Source organism: Symphodus melops (genome assembly GCF_947650265.1).
Source record: "Symphodus melops genome assembly, chromosome: 16".
Classification (NCBI taxonomy): domain Eukaryota; kingdom Metazoa; phylum Chordata; class Actinopteri; order Labriformes; family Labridae; genus Symphodus; species Symphodus melops.
Genome location: NC_136706.1, coordinates 24,285,927 through 24,311,616, shown reverse-complemented (window position 1 = coordinate 24,311,616; position 25,690 = coordinate 24,285,927). Strand labels below are relative to the sequence as shown.

The 25,690-nt window shown below is 46.3% G+C and overlaps 2 protein-coding genes and 1 long non-coding RNA gene across 8 annotated transcripts; 1 reads left to right on the top strand and 2 right to left on the bottom strand.

Moving 5' to 3' along the window:
* Positions 1-6: 6 nt before the first annotated feature.
* crb2a (crumbs cell polarity complex component 2a) lies at positions 7-25,690 on the bottom strand. Of its 5 annotated transcripts, none has more exons than XR_013780838.1 (15): positions 24,605-25,603; positions 24,168-24,519; positions 15,197-15,889; positions 14,151-14,346; positions 5,395-5,534; positions 4,830-5,000; positions 4,631-4,744; positions 3,600-4,553; positions 2,931-3,490; positions 2,650-2,815; positions 1,609-2,479; positions 1,417-1,533; positions 1,139-1,265; positions 690-1,004; positions 7-558 (listed from the first exon to the last, which is right to left on the bottom strand). XR_013780838.1 is itself a non-coding variant. In XM_079364396.1 (15 exons), the coding sequence occupies exons 2-15, from the start codon at positions 24,629-24,631 to the stop codon at positions 783-785; spliced, it is 4,710 nt and encodes a 1,569-aa protein (XP_079220522.1). In that variant the 5' UTR covers positions 24,632-24,809; positions 25,610-25,690; the 3' UTR covers positions 7-782. The 5 variants fall into 5 exon arrangements, 4 of the variants coding, with proteins under 4 accessions (XP_079220522.1, XP_079220521.1, XP_079220523.1 ...); XM_079364396.1 differs by adding an exon at positions 25,610-25,690 and having other exon boundaries at positions 7-1,004; positions 24,605-24,809; XM_079364395.1 differs by having other exon boundaries at positions 7-1,004.
* On the top strand, positions 1,272-7,819 carry LOC306836987. 2 transcript variants are annotated; one of them, XR_013780839.1, is made up of 3 exons: positions 1,272-1,374; positions 5,164-5,287; positions 7,568-7,819. It is a non-coding gene; the product is annotated as an uncharacterized lncRNA (long non-coding RNA). The 2 variants fall into 2 exon arrangements; XR_013780840.1 differs by lacking the exon at positions 7,568-7,819 and having other exon boundaries at positions 5,164-5,297.
* Positions 7,896-10,408, bottom strand: LOC306836577 (E3 ubiquitin-protein ligase TRIM39-like; the record flags this gene model as incomplete). The annotated part of the gene is made up of 1 exon (XM_079363751.1): positions 7,896-10,408. The coding sequence occupies exon 1, from the start codon at positions 9,261-9,263 to the stop codon at positions 7,896-7,898; it is 1,368 nt and encodes a 455-aa protein (XP_079219877.1). The 5' UTR covers positions 9,264-10,408.

Below are 25,690 nucleotides of genomic sequence, written 5' to 3'. Positions count from 1 at the left end.
ATTCACACTACAGTGTGTCTCCCTCAATCTACAATCAAGGACATCTTCTTTCTTTATTTATTTCATCTTTACATTCAAAAACATCCGGGAGGACCAGCTGAGGAGGATCTGCTCCCAGAGAGACGAGCAGAGACTCTGACAGTCCAACTGTCTCCAACCCTGCAGAAGAACATAAATATACAAACAGCTGTGCAAACATCATCTCTCTCCTTTCTTCTTTTAAATATGTTGATGAGTTCTCTGAACACAAACGCACTTCACTCTTTATCCTGACAGTCCACATTTAAGTCCTGAACTTTACTTCTTTAAATCGAGCTTTTAAAAAAGAATTAGTCTTTTTTTTTAGTCAATTTGCATCCAGACCAGTAAACAAACTCGCTCCTCGTTTGGTTCTTTCACCAACAAGATGCAGAAGTAGAAACACGCGTTGGCCTCGTTGACGAATTTTCAAATCAGTCCAAAGTCCGACGTCTCTCAGTCGGCCTCTAGTGGCCGGTGGAGGAGCTGCAGCTTGTTGGTCGTGTTTTCTCAGAGAGTCTTGAGATGAAGCCGTGTGACCTGAAGTCCAGATTATATAAAAAGAGGTAAAAAAAAAAAGAAGCTGCACTAGGTAAGATGCATCTTTTAGTCTTTGTGTCGGATCAGATGAAGCAGCTACATGACTGTCAGCAGCAGTGAGCCTGCTGTACCTAAACTCTGCCAGCAGGGGGGGCTCTATCCTGCATCAGGTCCAGGTCTACAGTCTGAGAGCTGGCGTCCTGTCTGACAGTCCGTCAGGTGTCTCAGATGAGTCTCTCCTCGGGGGGGACCTTCAGCATGCTGTCCATCTCCAGCCGAGCGCCCGCCAGCTCCTGCGTGCTCGGGCTGTACGCGCCCTCAGACTGACGCTTCTTCCTCGCCGTCAGCACCATGAAGGTCAGGCCGATGATGAGGATGAGCACGCAGCAGCACAGCAGCGGGATGGCCACCAGCAGCCAGGGGACGCTCTGATAGTGGGCCTGTTTCTGCACACACACACACACACACACACACACACACACACACACACACACACACACACACACACACACAGGACGGTGTTGGTTTGTCTGTTTGATTCTGTGAAGTTTAAAGGAAGAGAACGAGCACGTGTACGTACGTTGGCGTCGCAGGTTGGACCGCTGTAACCGGGCAGACATTCACACACGAACATGTTGAATCGATCCAAACAGGTGGCGCCGTTTCTGCACGGGTTCGACTGGCACTCGTCGATCTCCAGCTCACACCTGCAACATGGAAAACACTGAAACTGATCCTGCTTGACAACGAGTCCACAATGAAGACCGATCCTGTTTGTGTCCCAGGATGAGAACGCCACGGTTCCACCTTCACCAGGTGATTACATAACATGGAGGCAACATGGCCGCCTGAGCTCACCTGCTGCCTGTGAATCCGGACACGCAGGTGCAGTTTGCGCCCCACGGCCCGTCAGTGCAGACGCCATCGTTTGCACACTGCAGGTCTACGCCGCACTGCAGCGGCGGATAGCTCCACCTGGTGGACAGAGGAGATAATGAATGACTGGAGACTCGCGTGTGGAGCTGCAGCGCTGATGAGTCGGGCTCTTACTGGCAGCGGGGGCCTCTGTAGTCCTCGGGGCAGGTGCACGTGTAGGTGTTGGCGCCGTCGTGACAGGTGCCGCCGTGTTCACAGGCGTGACGCTCGCACTCGTCCACGTCCTCGTCGCACAGAGCGCCGTCGTACCCGGGGTGACAGCGACACTCAAAGCCAGCGAGGTAGTCCTTGCAGCTGCCGTGCACGCAGGGCTGAGACGCACACTCGTCCACGTCCGTCTCGCACCGCTCGCCGCCCCAGCCCAGGTCGCACGCGCACCTGAAGTCGTTAAACAGGTCCTGGCAGGTGGCGCCGTTCAGACACGGGTCGGACGCACACACCGGAGCGCTGCTGCAGCCCAGATGGATGTGAGGTTTACCATGAAGGTGGAACTGAGATCTCTGAGGGGGTTTATAGTCGTCCACGAAGGGCAGGTAGACCCCGCCCACCCTGACCGCGCCCAGACACCCGGTGAAGCTCTCTGCGACCGCCAGCATGGCGCCCTTCTCATTGAGGAAGCGCAGACCTCCCGTCCTCTGCGGCAGGCTGCTGGCGTCGGTGATCCCGTCCACGGTGATGACCCACGGAGACGTTTTGCGTCCCCGCTCGGACCGCGAGATGTTGACACGGTGCCAGCTCCCGTCAGCCACCCGCCGCACGCCCGTGAAGCTCAGGGTCTCCACGCTGTTCCCCGTGTGGATCTCCACCTGCACCGAGGAGTCCAGCAGACCCACCAGGAGCAGGTCCGACCCGAAGAAGGCTCGGAGGAGGACGGCGTTCTCTGAGCGAGTCCTCAGCTCCACGTAGACGTCAGAGACGGGCGCAGACAGGGAGCCCGCCGCCATGTAGTGAACCGGGTTGTTCTCGAACGTGGCGTTGTACACACCTGAAGGTCGACATGAAACCTTTGTTAGAGAATCAAATGTTATTAAACTGAATGGATGTAAAACAAACACCGGTCCGACCCTAAAGGGGGGCAGCTGGACCCCCTGCAGTCCAAACTGAACCGGACCGCTCGGTGGAGTCGAGCCTGATACAGTCTTCAGACGTTCTTACACTCGTATCCGTCGTGAAGATCCACACAGAGTCCTCCGTTCACACACGGGTCGCTCACGCACCACACGCGGGTCTCACAAGTCTTTCCCCTGAACTCCTCCAGACACGAGCAGGTGAAGTCGTTGAAGGTGACCACGCACTCTCCTCCGTGATGACACGGCTTCACCTGCAGAGGAACGACAGGTTAGTGTGGACCTGATCTCCAAACAAACTGACAACCAGCTAGCTAGCGTATCGTGTCCAGCTAACACAGTTAGCTAAACTCAGGTGACGCTCCGCACCTTGCAGGTATCGTCACTGATGCATCCCGTCTTCACGTTCTCAGCGTCGCTCGGTAAATACACCTCCTCCTCCTGCGAGCTGTTCCAGGCGTCCACGTCCAGGTGCACCGAGTCCAGACGCAGGTCCTGCAGGCACCCTTTGTAATGGCCCCCCCAGGTGTCAGAGTCCAGGTCTGCAGGTAGTCCTCCGACGTAGACCTGATCCCCGCTGTTCACCTCCACCTCAGGGATCTCCCCGATGCCGTACCTGAGCCCCGCGTGTTCAAAGATCACCTGTCTCTGTCTGACCTCCACCTGCAGCATCGTCTTCTCGCCGCCGCTCACAAACACCGGCGCCGAGAGGGGGGCGCTGTTAGGGAGCGAGCTGACTAGCACCCTGCCCATCCCCAGGTATATAGAGAAGTACACCTGTGAGGGTCTCCTCAGCTGGAACAGGAGACCCTCGGTCTTTAACGTCCTCAGGAAGAAGGAGACGTTGAAGCTGCTGCCGTGACTCTCGGACACGTCGTAGGAGCTGAAACTCTTCGTGTCCTCATGGCCGAACGTCCATGAAGGAAACTCTGTGAGGGAGGAAGTCAGACGAATACAACGTTTAGTTTCCAGACCGGATCTGGGTTTTCCTTCATGTGTTAAAGATTTATTTACTGAACTGGGTCGTACTGGTCTTACCTTGGTTGCAGCTCTCACTGTGAAACGGTCTGTGGCAGTCACACTGGTAGCTAGTCCACAGGTCCACACAGAGTCCATGTCCACTGCAGGGGTCTGGCTTGCACCACTCGGTCTTACTGCAGCCCAGCTGGTGGCCGTGGTCCTCGGGGAGGTTCTGAGGCAGGATGGGCTTTGAGTCGATCATCAGGTCCTCCATACACCCGATGAAACCTCGAGCGCTCACAGAGTTCTCTAAAAGCTCCTCTGGAGCTCCACCCACATACACCTGAGAGAAGGCCTCAGAGGGCTGGAAGGGGGGTTCATCAGCGCCTCCGTCTGTGACCCGGCACCCGTCCCTGTCACAGCCAGGACCTTTCAGAACCAGAACCAGACCTCCCTCGTCCAAAAACACATGAGCTTCCCTCCAGTCTCCGTCACTGACCAGACCAGGAAACGACACGTCCAGGTCGGTGTCATCAGAGGACGCTCGAGCACTAAGACCCCCGTCCACGATCTCCAGCAGGAGGTGTGTGTCCTCGTCTCCTCTGAACACCAGCAGCATGTCGGGGAGGGTAGTCCTGAACCTGAGCTGGACCCCATAACCATGGTGACCCTGGTGCTCCACCTCCCTGCGTCTCCGCTCCTCCAGCACCACCTGGATGTGGACAAACCCAGGTGAGGAGAAGGAGAAGGTGGTTCTGGTGGAGCAGTGGTCGTCATAGTAACCGTGGGGACACAAACAGGTGTGGACATGTTCTCCGTCCTCCAGCCTGGGGAGGCAGGTGGCTCCGTTCTGACACTGGTGGTCCACACAGCCGGACAGTTTCAGCTCGCAGAGGTGGCCCCCCCAGGGGAGCTCGCCTGGCTCCGCCTCCGGGCAGTGACAGGTGTAGGACGCTCGGCCGTCTTCACACCAGCCTCCGTTCTGACAGGGCTGACTCTCACACTCATCGATGTTCACCTCACACAGATCACCTGCACAGAAAAACAAGACGATGTTAGATTTACATTTAAAATGTAATAAATAGATTATTGATTTAATCTGGACTCACCCAGGAACCCGTCTGAGCATGTGCAGGTGTACCCGTTGATCTTGTCTTCACAGGTTCCTCCATTGTGGCAGGGTTCAGACTCACACTCATCGATGTTGACCGAACAGTTCTCCCCTGGAACGTCAGAGAAACATCTTTCTAAACATTATAAATATATATAAATATAAGCTGAGGAGGAGTTTTTATTCGCTGCTCTGACCTGCGAAGCCCGGCTGACACTGACAGATGTATCCTGCAGCGTCTGCGAAGCTCAGCTCCCAGTCCAGCTCCCAGTGAGACGGATCTGAACGCTCGAAACACTCCCCGTCGTTCTCACAGGGCCGATCAGCACACTCGTCTACATCCACCTCACAGTTTGGTCCTTCATAACCTGAGGAAGAACAAACACATCATGAAGAGCTCCACACATCTTTGTTGTGTTTTCCAACACAGGACATTTTACCGTTAAACCAAACTGACTCCATGCCTGACAGAACAAGAGCTTCTTTCTCTGTTTTAACTTCATGCCCTCCTTTTCTGTTTCATCCTGACAGTGTGCTGTGAACGATGCCAGGCTTAATACCAGCCACTACTACAGCAGTGAATGAGTGCAGAATAAATTCAACCTTTCAGCAGTAAACTTCACTGAAGATTTCTAAGTCAGTGTTTGAGCTTCAGGTGAGAAGAAGCTCAGAGCCTGAAAGAAAGCAGCATCATCTGAATGTAAAACTTCAGTCTGTTTGTTTTGGTGCAGAAAGGTTCATGTGTGAGGTGCAGTTCAGTACCTGGCCAGCAGAGGCAGGTGTATCCGTTGACTCGCTCCACACATGTGGCCCCGTGTTGACAGGGATCAGAGGCACACTCTGGGATGTCCAGCTCACAGTGGTCGCCCTCAAATCCAGTCTCACTGCAGTCACATTCATAGCTGCAAGACACACAGGCATGTCAATAACCAAACCAGCAGCATTGAGATCACTTTGATCCATAAAACATCATCATCATCATCATCATCCTGACAAAAACAGGGAATTCAGAATCTTTTTTCAATGAACAAACGTAAGAAAACTATAAAACGTTCCAACAAAACTTTAACTAAATAGTTGATATTTTAACACATTCTTTAAAAGTAAATCAAGTTGACTTTAAGGTATTTAAATAATGAAGGATTTTGTCATTCTCAAACATTCATTAAAAGCAGCAGTGAGGATCTTTCTGTTGATGTGGATTTTAGCGCCCCCCTGTGGACAAAGTATGTTGCATGTGTCCAATTAAAGGAGACCTATTTTCTTCACTTTCACCATTAATGATGTCAGTCTGGGTCACCTGTTGAGCAGTGTCGTGAGATATGTGGGTCATAAAACCTCCTTATTTATTTTAAATGATGGTGATCAGGGATGCAATGATCTGATTGGCCAGCTGTTTACAGTCACAAGGAAATTTCTGTGAGCTTCACAGAGGATAGCGGTGCTAGCCGACCTGGTTAAGGTCGGCTAAGTTTTATGTCTGTTCTTTCTAATCTGGAATTTGTGTTATGTTATTTTATTTATCTGTGGAACGCTTAATCTCCACTTTGCACAACAAATGCATGTTTTTAGGTTCCAATAATGGTACCCGAGCTAAAAAGCCTCTGCATGTTTCTAATAAGCTCAAACTAGGATCAATGTTGGAGATGCTTTTGAAACATGGAGAGAGGTTAGAACGCAGAAAGCTTCACAGACCCATGCAGAGCTGGCTAAACACTGAAGCTACAGTGTCCACCACATGCAGAGCTGGCTAAACACTGAAGCTACAGTGTCCACCACATGCAGAGCTGGCTAAACACTGAAGCTACAGTGTCCACCACATGCAGAGCTGGCTAAACACTGAAGCTACAGTGTCCACCACATGCAGAGCTGGCTAAACACTGAAGCTACAGTGTCCACCACATGCAGAGCTGGCTAAACACTGAAGCTACAGTGTCCACCACATGCTGAGCTGGCTAAACACTGAAGCTACAGTGTCCACCACATGCTGAGCTGGCTAAACACTGAAGCTACAGTGTCCACCACATGCAGAGCTGGCTAAACACTGAAGCTACAGTGTCCACCACATGCAGAGCTGGCTAAACACTGAAGCTACAGTGTCCACCACATGCAGAGCTGGCTAAACACTGAAGCTACAGTGTCCACCACATGCAGAGCTGGCTAAACACTGAAGCTACAGTGTCCACCACATGCTGAGCTGGCTAAACACTGAAGCTACAGTGTCCACCACATGCTGAGCTGGCTAAACACTGAAGCTACAGTGTCCACCACATGCTGACCTGTGTGAGAGGAGGGGGGAGCCAGCTCTCTGTGATGATTAGAGTTTAGACTGCAGAACTCATTTTAAACACCAGGGGTATCTGTCTGTACCTGTTCTTTAGTAAAGCAAAAATCATGGCGTGCTCCAAACCTGACTAAAAAAATTTGGTGAGTGGACCTTTTCAGTTACTAAGTACCCCTGCCCTATCTGATTCTTTTTCTGATTTAATCTCTGAACATAAAGTCATAAACTCAAGTCAAACTTTGTCCTCTCACGTCTCTCCTGTGTTGTTTATTCTTTATGATCCTTTCTGAGTCTTATCAGAGAATGCAGCATTTATTTCTTCTTCCAGGTCAACACTTTATCACCATCGTCGCTCTTTGAATCAAACATTTGTGAGCTGCTGTTTCTCTAATAAATCTGTTCAGACGGTTCAAGTGTTCAATAACTGACCTGTGATATTTATCAGGTCATTAACCTGTAATAATTAACCCTGTGTTCTCCAGAGCTCGTTACATCTCTTAATTTAAGACATTTATTTTCTCAGTCAGACGACAGTGATCGACTTGTTTTAAAACTTACTTTATGTCGCAGTTTTAGACTGAAGTTTACAGAAATACCTGAATTAATTAATTAGTGTGCAGATAATAACACTTATTTATTCTCTCTGTGCAGGATGAAGACTTGTGCACACAGAGATACAGATGATGCCTTCAGGGACTCTTTAGATTTAAGAGAAAAAGTCGGAAATCAGACATTCACCACAGATGACAGTTAACAAATAAATCAATAAAAAACTTTTATGACCTCAAGGAGGAATTTCACTGAGAGCATAAAACACGTTAAAGCATCACATGACTCAAACCAACCAATCAGGATCAAGTTTGTACCTGCTGTCAAAATACTCAAAGTTATAGAGAATGATTCAACAAAGTCACACAAAGTCACAATCCGAAAAGAATCAAACAAAGAACCAGAACAATATTCCCATCATCTTTTATTATTATTTGTCCACAGTCACAGAGATCTTCGCTGGTAGAATCTTCACTTCTTCCCCAACATTAAAGTATGGGAACATCCTGTCAGTGAAAGTGTGTGTGAAGGTGTGTATGTGTGTGTTAGTATCAGGATCAGAGAACGACAGCTCTCCTCTGCTACAGTCCAGATTCACTCTGATCCTCTGAGGATTCTTGTCCAATGAGAGAACAGTGTCTGGATGTGACGGGGAGTATGCTTTGAATTCACCATTAAACAGTCGTATTCTCCATAATCCAGACTCAATGATTCCCTTCCTCTGTACAGACTCTGATAACACGCCCAGTAACCAGTATGTACTGTCTCCAACCTGGACGTCCCATCTGTGAGTCCCTGAGTTAAAGCCGTCAGAGCCCAGGACAGAGCCATAATAATCAAACCTCTCTGGATTATCAGGAAGCTGCTTTCTCTGTCCTCCTCTCACACAGGTCAGATCTTCAGACAGGATGAGTCCTGGATTAGCAGTGTTTGGGTCCAGAATGAGCGGACTATAGGAGACCAGGTCCTTCATCTTGGTCCAGATGTTGAAGCTCAGATTGCCCAGATGTTTGGCCTGGTCTATCAGAGCTCCTGAGGGCAGCTGTGGATCCTCCAGCAGGGGGCGCTGCTGGACTCTTTCCACTGCAGCCTTGTAGTTTTTCAGGAACGAGACATCTGCAGCGTTTAGCTCGTCCTCTATGGCTCTCAGAGCTGCTATCTCTCTGCTCAGAGCCTCTATCTCCTCCTTCATCCTCTGACTCTTCTGCTCCTCTTCCTCCCTCAGTGCACACAGCCTGGCCTCCTCTTCCTCTTCTAGAAACTGGTGAAGCTTCTGAAACTGCTCCTTAATCTGCCTCTCTGTGTGTCGGACCTGGACCTGAATGTTTTCTGCTGTTATATCAAACTCAACTTTAACTCGTTTGCAATCATATAACTTCAGCTTCACCGGCTCCAGAGTTTCCTGAAGTTTCTTCTTGAGTTGTCGAGCAGCTTCATCGATGGGTTTGAATCTGTGCTCAGAGTGTTTCTCTGAATCTCTGCAGATGTGACACACCGGCTCCTGATGGTCCAAACAGAAGAGTTTGAGTTTCTCAGAGTGCAGACTGCAGAGATCCTCTGAAGCTGTCTGATCTCTCTCCTGCAGGAAACTCTCACACAGATTCTTTAAAGTAAAGTTAGGAATAATTCCCTTTGAATGTCTCTTCTTACAGAGTGGACACTCCTGGTTATCCTTCTCCTTCCAGCATTTCTGCACACACACTCTACAGAAGCTGTGGCTGCAGGACAGGATCACTGGATCTTTAAAGATGTCGAGGCAGATCGGACAGCTCAGATCTTCCTCTAACTTGGACGCCATTTTATCTTAGAGTCAAAACACGCAGCAGACCTCGGTGTGACTCTCTGTCACTATAAGTTCCTTCGATCTTTATTCTTTGTTCTTTTTAATGTCTCATCCGTTTTGTGGATTCAGTTTCAGGTAAAAGTGCAGATCTTCCTAGTATCCTTATAATCCCAGTGTTCCCAGTATTCCGTCCTGCAGCGGTCTGGTTTTGCTCTGAAGGTGAATCTTAATGTCAGTCCTTCATGTCGTCTCTTCTCAGTGACGGAGAATAACAACCTTTGCCCAGGTTGTGTCAGGTGAGTCCGTTAGAGGAGTTTTTATTACAGCTTATCAGGATCAAGGTTCATAAAAGTGCTTTGATATCATTGGATACTCAACAACACTGAATCTTTCTGGTCACTGGAATAATGTGCCCATATTCCAAATGTTAAAAAGTCTTTCTGTTCATGAGTTTTCCAAGAACATTCCTATCAGGGTTCAGATCTCATCAGTCTGGATAAATGACTTCTTTAATACATGTGTAGCTGCCAGAGGGACTCTTTAGCGCCTCCCAGAGGTCAGAGGCTCAAACTGGCAGAAGAGAGGATAAGAAGTATCTGCTGTGATGCTCCTCGCTCTCTTCCTCGACCAGTCAAGAAGTAGTTACAGATGTTTTTGTGATTTGTCCTTTATTCTACCTGCCATTGACACTTCAGGCCTCGTCCACATGTAGGCAGGTATTTTTTTAAAAACAGAGGTTTTCCTCCTTCATTCAAAACTTACCTTTAAGTACTTGACGACATAAGAAGAGCAAACTGAAAACTTTGCGATGCAAAATTCTCAAAGGAAGGAGCGAAAATGAGCTTCTTTAATACGACTAATTTGATTAAGTTTGTTAAAGTTCGTGAAAAAGCACATCCACGGACTGCTGCAGGGCATTTCAGCCTTCAGCTTCACCACTAATATTTGGACAAGCAGTGGTCTTGGTCTACGGACCGAACAGCAGTGCGGAGTGCCTGGCCTTCTTGGAGTCCCTGGGAGGGGTGCTGGATAGTGCTCCGACTGGGGACTACATTGTTTTATTGAGGGACTTCAATGCTCACGTGGGCAACGACAGTGAGATCTGGAGTGGGGTGATTGGGATGAACGGCCTCCCTCATCAGAACCCGAACGGTGTTCTGTTTTTGTCACAGTTTGTCCATAACGAACACCATGTTCGAGCACAGGGATCCATAAGTGCACGTGGCACCAGGACTCTCTAGGACGGAGGTCGATGATAGACTTTGTGGTCGTGTCATCTGACCTCCGGCCGTGTGTCTCGGACACTCGGGTGAAGAGAGGGGCTGAGCTGTCAACTGATCACCACCTGATGGTGAGTTGGATGCGCTGGCAGGGGAGGAAGCCGGTCAGACTCGGGAGGCCCAAACGTGTTGTGACTATGTGTGTTAGGATTGTCTGGCAGAACCATTTGTTAGTAAGGTCTTTAACTCCCACCTCCGGGAGAGCTTCTCACAGATCTGGAGTCCGGAGGCTGGAGTCCGAGTGGACCATGTTCTCCGCCTCCTTTGTCGAAGCTGCTCCCTGGGTAAGTCTATACTGGAGAGGCGGATCCGGCCGTTAGTCGAACCTCGGATCTAAGAGGAACAATGAGGGTTTTATCCCGGCAGCAGAACACTGGACCAGCTCTACACTCTCTATCAGGTGCTCGAAGGTTAATGGGAGTTCACTCAACCAGTCCACATGTGTTTTGTCGACTTGGAGAAGGTGTCCAATCGTGTCCCCCATGGCGTCCTGTGGGGGGTGCTCAGAGAGTCTGGGTCCCTTTGCTACGGGCGGTCCGGTCCCTGTATGGTCGGAGCAGGAGCCTGGTTCACATTGCCGGCAGTAAGTCAGACCTGTTCCCGGTGCGTGTTGGCCTCAGGCAGAGCTGCCGTTTGTCACCGGTTCTGTTCATTTCTTTTATGGACAGAATTTCTAGGCGCAGCCAGGGGCCAGAGGGGGTCTGGTTCGGGGACCACAGGATCTTGTCTCTGCTTTTTGTGGATGTGGTCTTCTTGGCTCCATCGAACCTGGACCTTCAAGTGCGCATTGGGGCGGTGTGAGGCAGCTGGGATGAGCCATGGGGAGTCCTTGCCCCAGGTGGAGGAGATTAAGTATCTCGGGGTCTTCTTCATGAGTGAGGGGAGGATGGAGTGTGAGATTGACAGACGGATCGGTACAGCATCCGCAGTCATGCTGTCGACCTAGGACATGCTCCAGAGACTCTGTCTCTCAGCAGGCCTGGGACGCCTCTGGGTACCACCAGAAGAGCTGGAGAAAGTGTCTGGGGCGAGGGAAGTCTGGGCATCCCTGCTTAGACTGCTGAACCCACGACCCGGCCCCGGAACAAAAGTGATGGATGTACTGAATCCAACATGGATGGACTTAATCCACACAGTCTGCAGCACTAACTAGTTTCAGTGTTCTTCTTTCTTTGTGGTACAGAGATCCACTGAACATGTTACAGGTTACATAAAAAGGAAATGTCTGCCATGTTTGTTTCTAAAAACTGTTAAAATGTCCGCAACAGGAATGTTTTTTAGTTTTAAAATCAAAAAGTAAGGAATCATATCTGATTAAAATAAAACTTACCTTCAAAGTGATGAAGAGAAATTCTGTGGCATTATTAAGTACTTGTAATGGTACTTCAATGAGTGGGTACTTGTACTTGGTTTGCAACAAAGTGGTTATCAGTGCATCTCTAGTTACTGCAAAGTGAACGACGATGTCCTTGACACGGTAAAATTTTTCACAGTTAATCTCCCACGATGTTGACGAGCAGAGCTTTTCTCATTGTACCTGCTTCCCCTGGGTTCCATCCTGAGAAAGCATGGTATCTGTTTTCACTGTTATGCTGACGATAGTCAAATTTATGTGCCACTGAAAAAGAAAGATGCCTTCTGTCTGGATCCACTTCTGTCATGTCTTGAAGACATCAAGTCCTGGATGTCGTTGAACTTTTTAAAATTTAACGACAACAAAACTGAAGTGATGGTGTTTGGCCCGAGTGGCTCTGTGAAAACCCCCACTGTTGACTTGGGCCCTTTGGCACACTTTTTGAAGCCGACAGTCTCAAACCTGGGCTTTAAGATGGACAACGATTTTAAATTGGATCGGCAAATTGGTGCAGCTGTGAAGTCCAGCTTCTTTTACCTAAGGCGGCTGGCAAAGGTGAAGCCTTTTATTTCACAAAAGAACTTTGAAACAGTAATCCATGCCTTCGTCACATCTCGGCTGGATTACTGCAACGCACTATACGTCGGAGTCAGCCAGTCCTCCCTCGCTCGGCTCCAGTTAGTTCAGAATGCTGCTGCTCGCCTCCTAACCGGAGCACGAAAGAGGGAGCACATTACCCCAATTCTGGCCTCCCTCCACTGGCTGCCTGTGCATTTTAGAGTTCATTTTAAGATTCTTTTATTTGTTTTTAAATCTTTAAATGATCTCGCCCCACCTTACCTCTCTGAGCTGCTCCATCCCTACACTCCTGCCCGGTGCCTCAGGTCAGCTGACCAGCTGCTCCTGGAGGTACCGAGGTCTAAGTGGAAGCTCAGAGGGGAGAGGGCTTTTTCTTCTGCCGGTCCCAAACTCAGGAACGACCTCCCTCTCCATATAAGACACGCCCCCTCACTGTCCATTTTTAAAACTCATCTTAAAACACATTTTTATTCTTTGGCTTTTAACCCAGCATGAGACTCTGTTCTTGTTTTAGTGTTTTATTGTTTTTATTGTTTTAACACTGTTAGTGTTTTACTTACTTTACTTTTATGTTTGTGCTCTTCATGTATGTACAGCACTTTGTCACAGCTACGGCTGTTAAAAGCGCTTTATAAATAAAGTTGAGTTGAGTTGAGTTGAGAGAGACGCCTGATTAGACTACTACATAAAATTAAACATTGTCCAGTTAGCACCGTTAGCACCAGTACTAGCTTAGTGACGTCAGCCATCATCTGTTGACAAGCAGCGCCTCTGTGTTATGGTCTTTTGTTTTTTTGATTTGCTCAGTCAACATCAAGCTGACGTAGGAGACTCCTGTCAATCGAAGTGACCTCGACAAGAATTCAGCATTTCTTGACTCACTGAAAGTAGAAATGAGCTTTAGAGATGCAAACTGTTTTTTTGTGTCAGGCTGTGAACGTGTTGTGTCTGGTCTGAAGTTGGATATTTTTACATGGGGCTGTTTGGAGTCCAAAGATATAATAGGTTTATTGATGGCTCTAAATCTGAATGTGAGAATGGCTGGTTGTCTGTATCTAAATGTCAGCCCTGTGATTGACTCATGAACAGTCCAAGGTTTAACCCCGCCTCTGGGATTGACTCCAGCCCACGTGACCCAGAACGGGAAAGGTGGTATAGATAATGGATGGAGACTGACTCACTGCAGGAGACAGACTCTAGTGGACACTGGAGGAACTGCAGCTGTGAAGTTGGACATTTTAACATAGAGCTCTATGGAGACTGACTCACTGCAGGAGACAGACTCTAGTGGACACAGGAGGAACTGCAGCTGTAAAGTTGGACATTTTAACATAGAGCTCTATGGAGACTGACTCACTGCAGGAGACAGACTCTAGTGGACACTGGAGGAACTTTTCCCACTTGAGGTTGCTGCTTGGTAGAAAAGTTTAATTCTGGTATGTGTGCAAATTCTGTCCTAACAAAGACATTCCTGGGATGTTTTTACGTGAGAGACGGATTATGAGACTTTGAGCCCCCACATAAAAGAGCCAGCAGCCCCCCCAGTGAACATGTGGAGCTCTACGGCCACATTGTTTCAGACTAAAAAAGAAGGTCAGTCATTGACTGAACCCAAAAAATCAGTTAATCACAGAGTTTCTTGCTTTTAAACCCATCCAGGAAAACCTGTTTTCTCCCCTGCACACTAACCTGTTGACCATGTCATGACACACCGCTCCGTTCTGACAGGGCTCACTGGCACACTCATCAACATCCACCTCGCAGTTGACGCCATCGAACCCGGGAGGACACTCGCAGGTGTACATGCCGATCAGGTCACGGCAGGTCGCTCCGTTACGGCAGGGACTCGACTCACACTCGTCGATCTCCAGCTCACAGTTTATTCCTGAAGGGGGAGTTAGGAAAAAGTGTTAAATGTTATAAAAACAATCAGTCCCATTGTGTCTGTTCTGAGCTGATAACGTCTTTCTGAACTGAGTGATTGACAGGTGGGAATGTAAAGCTGCTGATCTGACCGTAACACACTCTGATAACATGCAGCTCCTCTGACACTGAGCAGGCCGTGCAGAAAGAAAGCAGTGTAAGAAAAGCAAGACGAGAGTGTTTCCCGCTCTGCGTTATCTGAGCCGCTGATAAGAGAACATCTTAGTGAGCTCTTAAAATACTCCTCGTGCTCCGTTTATCAGGAACAAACTAAACACTGTGGGATTAACAAACCAAGGAGCGAGACGTAGACGAGGGAATGAAGACTGTCAGTGAGTAGAAAGTGTCCGTCTCACTGCTGAGGAGATGATTCATCATGACACATAATAAACATTTATGACTGTGCAGTATTCATGCAGATAACAAAGCTGCTTAATAATCTTTATTTTCATCCTGTTTGTTGATACTTTGAATATGTTTAATTGCACATAATGTTGGAATCTGTCGTTTGGTTCTTGAACTTCCAGAGCGTCTTTTTCATATCGCATCTTTCCTCCTGAGAAACGTCACACTCACCGTATTTATTAAAGGACCTGAACACCAGTCACAGATATTTAGACTCTTTGCTGGGGTTAAAACAGTCATTAGTGCACACTTGGGGAGTCTTACGGCACTTTCACACAACCACAAAGCTTTTTCCCTGCCAGCCCCCCGTTAGTCATCGGCCTAAAGTTTGGAGGAGTTGATGTGAGAACTCAAGAACATCCACCGCAGGCTACATGGAGGGGTAGATCACATCAACGGGTACGTACCTGTAAATCCCAACAGGCACTCGCACTCGTAGTGGTCCTTCTCGTTGATGCAGGTGGCGTTGTTCTCACAAGGCCGTGATGCACACTCGTTGATGTCGATCTCACAGTTGTAACCCTGAAACCCGGGCACGCAGAAGCAGTGGAACTCTGCCACCGCGTCCACACAGATGGCTCCATTCTGACAGGGCTCTGATGAACACTCGTTGACATCCTCCTCGCAGGTGTTTCCCTCGAACCCAGGTGCACAGTGACACTCAAACCCCTCCGGTCTCAGCACGCAGGTCCCGTTGTTCCTGCACGGTTCGTCGATGCAGTCTGTGACATGAGTCCTGCAGTCCCATCCTCCGTAACCTTCAGGACACCTGCAGAAGTATCCGTTGAGTCGGTCCACACACAACGAGCGAGGCCAAGAACACGGGTTACTCTCGCACTCGTTCACCTCCTCGGTGCAGTTATCGCCTGTCAGACCCTCCGGACAGGTGCAGTGGTACTCTGCGGTGCCCGGGACGCTGGTGCAGTTGTCACATGGAGCGAAGGAGCAGGCGTCATAGAGTTCATCACAGTTCTTACCCATGAATCTGACGTCCCCTCTGGGGCAGAGGCAGGCGTAGTCGTCCATGTTGTCCACACAGGAAGCTCCGTTCTGACAGGGAGCAGACAAACAACTGTCTGACGTGGCGTTGCACAGGATTCCTGGAAGACAAAGGAAAGATTATTAATTTATGCACATTGATTACAAGACCTTCCAGCCCAGGGCTCAGGATGTCTCCAGCAGTCGTCATATCATGCTCCGCTTTGTTTCCAAGCAAACTAACGGACATCATGAATTTACAAACACCTGAACACTTGTTCTTTCAAAGCTACAAGTGATCATTTATTATTTAACCAGATTGGTCCCATTCAGATTAAGAAACTGTTTTTAAGGGAGACCTGGCTAGGACAAAAAAAACACACAAAGTTGCAGACAAATACACAATTTATACGACCATATTTGGGCAAGAGCTTTAGGCCTCGTCCACATGTACGCAGGTATTTTTAAAAAAGGGGTTTCTTTATAAAAAAAAAAAACACACACACACCCAGCCGCCCAGGCTGACGGTTTGGGATGTAAACAGTTCAGACTACAGGTTGTTAGGACAACTTTGAAAATGGTTTACTCATGCTGCTCGTGACATCTGTAGTAATGCATTTTTTTATTTTCATGTGGATGAAGATGTTTCTGAGAACTTAACGTGTATGAACAGGATTATTTTTCTAAATGGAGAAAGACAACCTGACCTTAGTTTTAAAAAAATAGCCTCCTACATGTGGACTAGGCCTTGGACTACTCTGCTCAATGAAGACAAGTTTGGGGATTCAAAACATCTCTCATCAAAAGTAAGAAATAAAAGCAGAATCAGCACGTTCAAACCTTTTGATATCTCCGTCCTGATTTACAAACAAGTCAAAGTTTTTTCAGCTTCTCTTTGTAGAATAATTTGGAAGAAACCTTCAGTCTGAATAACGTCTGCAGGTGACTTTAACTGGACACATAATGACACCGTGGTTCATGCCAGGTCCTTCACATGACTCACTGCTGCTGGGAACTTTTTAAAATGTCTCCATTCAGCAGCAACAAACAAGTGGATGATGAGAAATGACCAAGTGTGTTTCTGCCATTTAAACCTGTTACACTCATTCCTTCTGACATGCTCCTAATCTGCTCACACTCCTCCTTGGCACTGATGTCCAGGAGTGTTAAACCCTCACACACACACAAACACACACACACGCTATTCAGCTAAACCCTCTCTCACACACACACACACTGTACGACTAAACCTCCACACACACACACACACACACACACACGCTATTCAGCTAAACCCTCTCACACACACACACACTGTACGATTAAACCCTCACACACGTCACAGTGTCTTTTGTTCGTGTGTATTCTTAACTCACACAGGTTCAAATTCTACTGTGACTCAACAGACAATAAATCCGCTGTGCTACAATAAAACCTGCAGAGTGCGGGCTGCTGTTTGATACTGTGCTGTATGATAGCATTAAGTGTTTTGTAAACATTTGAATAAAAAGGGGCGTGGCCGAGTTGAGTGACATATAGGAGTGTCACAGCTGTTTGCCACGAGGCGTACGGCCTGGTTGGTTATTTCTACATTGATCTAAAGTTAAGACGAGTCTGCATTTCCAACATGGCGACTAACATCATCATCATCTCCAGACACCAATGTGTGACATCACTGAGACAACGTCCATGTTTTATACAGTCTGTAAGACGTCTTGTTTTTAGCTTTAAGCTTCGGTGTCTGTAACCGAGCGCCCTCTTTCCTTTTTCTCTCAACAGAGACGCGACGGTTCGTCATGTGTCAAAACGATTTTGCTCATGTATCATAAAATGGTAGCCGCACAGCCTTTGTAAGGTTGATGTGTAACGAGCAGTGTGGAAATCTCAGACTAGAGTAATAGTCAGGACCAGGGGAACATCACTGCCCCAGGCCCGTGTGGTTGTGCACATATGGCTAACTTACTGCCCCAAACCGTTATAACGCTGATCCTGCATTGACACAAATAAGCTAATTATAAAATTTTGACAGTTTTAGAAAATATAAAAACAGGTTCTCTTCAACATTCGTCAACAATACCGTATTAGAGTCGTATCTGCACTTCAAAAACCAAAATTCAGTATTTGAACAAAGTCATGAAGAACGATGACTTCCTCCAACAGAACTTCAGAGTGGACATGAACTGTCCTGTGGGAAAGACGCCTACGTCTCGGACTGTGTGAACTGAAAGTCTCAGAGTCTATCCACGGCCTCCAGGGGTCGCTGTTGGGAATTGTCAGCGTTGTTTCACAGACCAATGAAGCAACAAGTTTCCTCTGTTAATGAACGTTGGGTTCGTCCTTCTGTTACATAAATTAATTGTTGTTTTTTGTCTCAATTAGCCTGAAGCCAGAGTAAATAATGAGTGCACTGTATTATCCTCCATGAATAACCTCTCTCAGCCTGGGGGGGCGATCTGTTTGTCATTTCACAGAGGAAATAAACACTTTAATTTGAACGGGGGGGTTGACGAAAAATAATCACAATACTCAGGCTGTCTCCCCCCAACAGCAGATGCCATGAGGTCTGGGTGGAAACGCTCCACATTCCTGTTACGAGGCCGGTCTACACCCCCCCACCATCAGCCTCCCAGCAACCCCACACTTTGATCAGAGCCCTGTTTCCAAATTCTCACTGAAGTGGAAGTTATTAACAGTGAAGGGAGTTATGGAGGGGCAGGGGGGGGGGGGGGGGGGGATATTTAATGAGGAAGTTCAGTGTGAGAGAGGGTCACTGTTTATTCATAGAAAGGGTCTGACATTATTTGGATCAAATCAGAACGTTATGTCGTCTGACTCGGGGTTCAACTCTGAGAAGAGATAGAATCACAAAGGTGTGGTGGACCCTTTAAGTTAATATAATAATAATAATAATAATAATAATGATGCATTTTATGAGTAGTGCACTTGTAGAGAATCTCAAAGTGCTACAGAGTTTAAAGAATAGTTATAAAAGGACCCTGAAAATGTTTCCTGACTCCAGAGTTGGAGTCAAACATCAACAGAAAATTCCTGCAAAAGTTAAAACCCAACTTTAACAATTTCACATTGGAAATGTCCTTTTTTTCCAAAGTAAGGAGTCTCCTCTGGGAGAATACACCAGGTATACTAGGGTTATATAAAATAACCACAACCTGTGATAACCGGTGATAGTGATGTGTGTTGTGTTTTAAACTAACTGGTAGAGTCAGAATGGACATGTGAAGTAAACTGGGATTTATTGTTGTTGTTGTTGCTGACACTGAACACAGGTCAAGGGTCAGCTGGTCCTGGACCACTTCAGGTGACTTTTTGTATTTATTGGTTGGTCAAAAAAAAACAGTGAATTACACAGACGAGAGTGTGGTTCAAGTGAACATGACATAACATAATTAAATGTAAAAATAATGTAGCATATGTTGAATAAAAGCAGAACCTTAAGGCCTGAATCAGTGCATGAAAAGGGAAACAGTACAATAAGTTTCAAGTAACGAAAGATCAGGAAACAGGAAGTCAAGTAATGTAACGTCAAACTGTGAAGAAATGTACGTCAAGTATCATAACGCCACTTTAAGTCAGGTGAAGTTCTTTCTTTTTTACAAAGGGAAAACGCTGGTTGTTTCCAGCAGTTCACACTGATTGTTCAATAATCTCTCCTGCAGACATCACGTGATGTTTCCACATGGACTTCAGTCTTTTCTTTTAGTACAGATGTGATGTGAAATACATGCAGATAACATGAAACCCTGGCTCAACTAAACTACAGAATCTGATAAAAAAAAAGTAGTTTGCGTTGTGATAAGATTACGAGAGCGTGCAACTCGCTCAGATGTTTTCTCTTGTAGATTAACTGAATCTGAATTCTTTATTCTGTGTGAAAATGATAGTTTATGATCACAGATGATTGGATTGATTAAAAGGATGATCGGCTGTTTTTGGACCACTCTCTCTCCATCACCTTCTTCCAGCTGCTGGTTTCTCGTCCAGACTATGATTTGGATCGTCACCTTGGCGTGATGTCCGGAGGTGACATAGTCTGTTTGACCTAGAGATGAACCTGTTCTCTGTGGCTTGACCCGACCTCTGGTCCATGTTTACCCCTATTTAAATGGTATTCTTGGATTCATTCCTGATCTGAATCAAAGTCTAAGGAGGAAGGAGGGTGCAGATGGTAAAGCCAGCCTTCCAGGAAAGGAAAGTTTTACCTCTGTGGCCCAGCAACACCTTTTTAGACGCAGAAGATTGTTGTCATTTCTAATTGTGACTGACATGTTTTTCCCCTCAGTCCGCAGACACTAAACGTGTTTGAGCCACACAGATTACAGCGGGCGACCGTGAGCCACCTGCAGACAGGTAGAGTCCCATGTGGCTGTGGACGGTTCAGATCAGGTTCTGCTGGATCAAAGAGGGAGCTCAGGATAAACATGTTAATTGAGCGAGGTGATGATCCCATTGCTTGCTTGATAAGAAACTTAACTCGAGGTTGTTTGTGTCAAACATCAAGTCAAACAGGAAGACGTCCAATCAGAGTTCATTAAGGATCGAATGTTTTCAGCTCTTTAAAACTGAACGAATACAAAAGTACTTTTAATATACTACACAAATAAAAATCTACTCTACACTGAGACAGTGAAACTTTTACCTCTCCAAACCGAACAAAGCAAAATGTTTTGAACATTATAATTTGTTATCATTTACGTTGTGGTGTACCTCAAAGCTCGAGTCATGGCCTTCTTCTTTGTTTCCTGTACTTAGAGGCGTGCTCTCTTTTACTTTACTTTTACATGAACTCGTTTGGGCACCTGTGTAAATCTCAGAGTGAATGAAAACAACAAGAAATCATGAAATGAGAAAAGTGAACTTATTATGTGCTTCAACATCAAACGGATGAACTGGAACTGTTTAAAGGTAAAAATATGGAGGGTGGGATTGGACTGGAGTCCAACAACTCTGCCCGGGTTTGATGGAAAATAAAGAAACACTGACGCCTACACCGACCACTATACAGGTTCTGATGAGGGAACAAAAGGGCAGAACGGTGACGTATTCCTGCAGTATTAAGATGATATATTCCCTCCATGTTTGAGACTCCTCCTCAGTTGTGACACGAACACCTTGAAATCAGCCCCAAGCTCACCTGTGGAGCTGATTGGATCAAATTATAATCAACGAGGGATGTTGGTGTTTCATGTGAGGACAACAGACTGACTAACTTATCAACTCTGTGAACTCTTTAATTGATTCAAAAGTCGCAGGAGAGTCTACACCTGTTTTACCCTTGAAATCCGTCATCCAGTGTCTTTACTGTTTAGGCTGTTTGGGGGTAGCTGGTGCAGATCCCAGCTGCCATTGGTTGAGAGGCTGGGTACAACCTGAAGAGTGAATCACAGGGTTGACCTATCGAGACAGACAACTAGCCACACTCACATTCACCCCTACAGGCAGATTAGAGTCCCTAACGAGCATGTTTCAACTGTGGGAGGAAGCTGAAGTATCGAGCATACAAAGATAACATGCAGACTCCACACAAAAAGGCATCCGACCCCCCGGGGACTCAAACCAGGAACCTTCAGCTCCAACCACTGCCCCACTGTGCACCTTTCAGTTTTGTGTCCCTCTTGATTGATCCCTGTCTTCTGTCTTTGTGTCCTCCACCAATGCCTGCTCTTCAATTGACTTTCCCTCCCCCCCCTTTCACCCGAGCAGGTTTGATGACCTCCCTGACCTCTGGACTTTTTCTCAGTAGTAATCCTTCGGGCCTCGTTGGGACAATCTGCCCCCTGCTCGTCTAATCTCCTTGTGGAAGGATACCTGCACAGATTACAGCTCCGAGCTGCACAGAGCATGCATCACCTCTGTCACCTTTTGTTTGTCTCCATCACATGATCTCATTCTTCTGCTTCCTTTAATCGAATCGGCTTCACCTATTAAAACCCTGAGGACACACAGCAGACACTTAACAGAATGTTTTAGCCATGCAGGCAGTCGGAGACAATCAGACAGGAGAGGAGACACTGCATGAAGAAAAATGCTGCTCACTGATTGGTCACATCAAGTTAAAATGGTCTACTAGTTGGGATAAACATCTCCCATGGTAACCAAACAATAACACAATTTAAATATCAAACTAACTAGTTTCAACATCGGCTTTTGTGTTGATGTATAGCAGCAGAACTTAAGACAGAACTCACAGCTAACACAGGAAGCTGGTGTTTGTCTTTTTACCAAACCAAATTCTATCAATCAAGACTTTACAGCTAGAGGCAGCTTTAAAGGACCAATCAGAGAGCTGCTCTCTTCCTGTGTGATCATGAAGGAAACCTGCTGTGTTGAAGCTTCTCTGACAACAATGCAGCAGCCAGTATGTCCTCCTTCTAACTTTAGATTCTGCTCCTGAATGCTCTGGATTTGATTGGACCAGAGAAGGTAGGCGGGGCTTTGAAGGCCGTTTTGGACGCCCCTGGGTTTGCCAGATATGAGAGCAGTTATCAGGTGAACAGGTGTTGCAGCGATGGAAGCGGGCAGTGGAACTGCTTCAGATAGAAGTGATTGTACCCGAGCTAAAAAGCCTCTGCATGTTTCTAATAAGCTCCAGCAGCAGAAAGCTGCTCAAACTAGGATCAATGTTGGAGATGCTTTTGAAACATGGAGAGAGGTTAGAACGCAGAAAGCTTTACAGACCCATGCAGAGCTGGCTAAACACTGAAGCTACAGTGTCCACCACATGCAGAGCTGGCTAAACACTGAAGCTACAGTGTCCACCACATGCAGAGCTGGCTAAACACTGAAGCTACAGTGTCCACCACATGCAGAGCTGGCTAAACACTGAAGCTACAGTGTCCACCACATGCTGACCTGTGTGAGAGGAGGGGGGGAGACAGCTCTCTGTGATGATTAGAGTTTAGACTGCAGTACTTGTTTTAAACACTAGGGGGCAGTTACATGCTGCTCCTTTCAGGCAGGTTCACGTAGTCTTTTACCTCTAGAGAAGCCAACGTATGTAGCATCAAGTTCCATTCAACCTTAGCATAGCATCATATGTTCTGTTATCAGCTCCAAGTAAAAAAAAGATGCTCGGTTCAGTTGCCATTGTTTCCTGTACACAAACAAGCAGAGTGTTGCATAATCGGAAACTGGTGTTTGAAAAAATCATAGGAATCAAAACGCCAACATTTGGGTATTGACGAGATACACGCCAACTTACAAGGATGTGGTGGTCAGTAATGTGAAGTTACAGGTTACATACAACACCAAACAGGATTAAGAGTCAGGATTCTATGTTTATGTGTGCTCCTAACAGCAACATAAAAAAGGAAAATCACATCAGTTAAAAAGCTCCTGTCACACTCTGAGAAGGCTCCTCTCTGAGATCACAACACAAAGAGTGTTTGGTGTTTTCTCTGCAACAGTCTGTCACTTGTCACTGCCTCCTCCGAGTTTGATCAATCTCTTCTATCAGATAACCAGCTTTAAAAAGCTTGAAGAAAAGAGACGCTCAGTGACCTGGTTGTGTGACTCGGGTCATGCACAGACGCTCATGAATGAGCTGATCTCATCCCTGTTTGTTCTGTGTGAGTATGCATGACTGAGGAGCGCTGATTCACGACCAGTCATGTGTCAAATGCAACACGATGGGAGAGTGAAAACATGAAATAAAGTTTGATTTAAGCCAAACCTTCTCGCGTTAACCATTCAAACAGAAGCATCTACAGATTCAAGTTTGACAGATTCAGTTTGAGTGACTTCATTTGATTTACATTTTGAACCAACGAGACGAACCCTGCTGCTTTATCCACCTAGTTCCTCATTGTACCTTTAAATTTGGCATATTAAGTTGTCTCACTCTCCCTGCCTTCTTTGTGTCTGACTGTCCCTCTGTGCTTCTGCAGCCGTGTCAAAAACGGCTGAGACTTTTCCAAGGATTTTAAATTATTGATGATACTGATGACGATAATTGTAGAGAGTATCCACCTCAATTATCCCAAACATTCCCAGTGACAATAACACCCACCTCCTCACTAACTAGTTAGCATGTGCTTGAGTCTGTGGGAGCACAAACCGGTCCCTCCTCCAAGAATGCACTTGTGCCTCTTTGTTGGAGCAGCAGCATCTCTGAGAGCGTCTCCTGCTCCACGCTCTCCTCCTCTGGACTCAATACATCACTGAGAGGTTTGTTTAAATTAGAGAGTATAGGGTGAGAAAACTGCTCCTCATGTGGCGGTGTTAAATCTTCTCCTGCGGCCTGCCGCCTTCACATAAACAGGATTAGACTTTAAACTCTAAAACAGCCAGCACAGAGAGATTTTCTAGGGATTTGAACGCTGACTGAGTTTCCCTCTAGGACACAGAAATGATCAAAAGTATCAGAGAAGTGTTTCCACTCACCCCATTTGAACATCATCATGGTCAGCAGCAGCGTCTTCAGGTTCAGGTGAACTTTCCCCAGCTCCATGATGAAACCCCTGAACAGGAGGAGCCCGGTAAATCTGCAGAAATCAAGGATCCTAAAGTCCTGACATGCTGCTGACAGCGGGAGAAGCTCCTCTGTGGGTGTCCACTCCGTGTTCAGGATGTGGCATACTGCTCCGTCTGTGTTTTCGAGCTCTAATGAAGAGAAGTGACACAGACAACCCTCCCTGCTCCAAACACAGAGTCTAATCAGCCGTGAGAGCCGAAAGACGGCGGCAAAACACGAGCTGGACCAACACCTGCTGCCCGCACTGAACAAGAACACACTCTGCATGAAGACAAGAGAGAGTGGGAGGATTAATCACACTATCAGGCATGTCTACATTCCTTTGGCCATGAATAAAATCACTCACTTCTTTAACCGACATCATCGGATTCATGATTTTTAAGCCCACGCTGCAGATTGAAGATGGAGCACACTTTAAAGAGTTTACAGGTTTTATACTTTAAAGTGGAAAAAAAAAAAAAGACAGGATTTTGTTGAACATCATCTTGTTAGCCGTGAGAAAGTGAGGATGTAACGACTCAGACGACAGCTTGTGGGTTCTGGTTCTGGTTCTGTATTAACAGACAAATGAACAGAAACTGATGAGTTGTGTGTTGTGAGCCCGGGATCAATCATCTCCTCTCTGACCTATGCTATTATTATTCATCCTTTACACATTCATTCAAAATGATGTCATTAAATCAACAATACAATTGTGGGGAAAAAAACTAGATTATCCTAAATAATGTTAAAATAAATAAATACATAATAATAAAACATAGGAACAATATATACAAATTAACTTCAATAAATTAAACAGTAAGACAGCAAATTAATAATAATAATGAAGCCATCCTCTGTATAGCCATCCTCCTATACATTATAGCATATAAATATAGCAAATACATTAACATTAGAAGCTTTCAAAAGTACGTTTAAAACATGTCAGCAATAACCAATTTACGGGTACATATATTAATAAAACACAAAAAAAACCTCTCCGTTCCTGTATGAAGAGATAAATGAACAGAAACAGAGTCAAAGAAAACAACTTGTCATTTAAAATAGTAATATATTACTGTATATTACTATAAATATAGCTTATATAATAGTAATAAATAGTAATTTAGAAGACACTACGGGGTTTCCCACAGCGCGAGACGCTAGCTTAACATACATTAAATCAGCCGTTAACATTTACGATAAAACTTATAAATAACTTTATAAATAATATTCAAAACTTTGCAAAAATGATACAGGATAAATCGAATATAATCCTAAATACAACACCTCCGTTTAATTACATCTAAACAATCAATAGAAATACTTTTAAATGAGTTTATTGACGGAGCGTGAACGACCGTTAACCTACCTCTGACTCAACTGTTAACGGTCGAGTAGCGCGCACGCGCTTACCTCCGTCATCACGCGCCGACACGCGCACGCATCATAA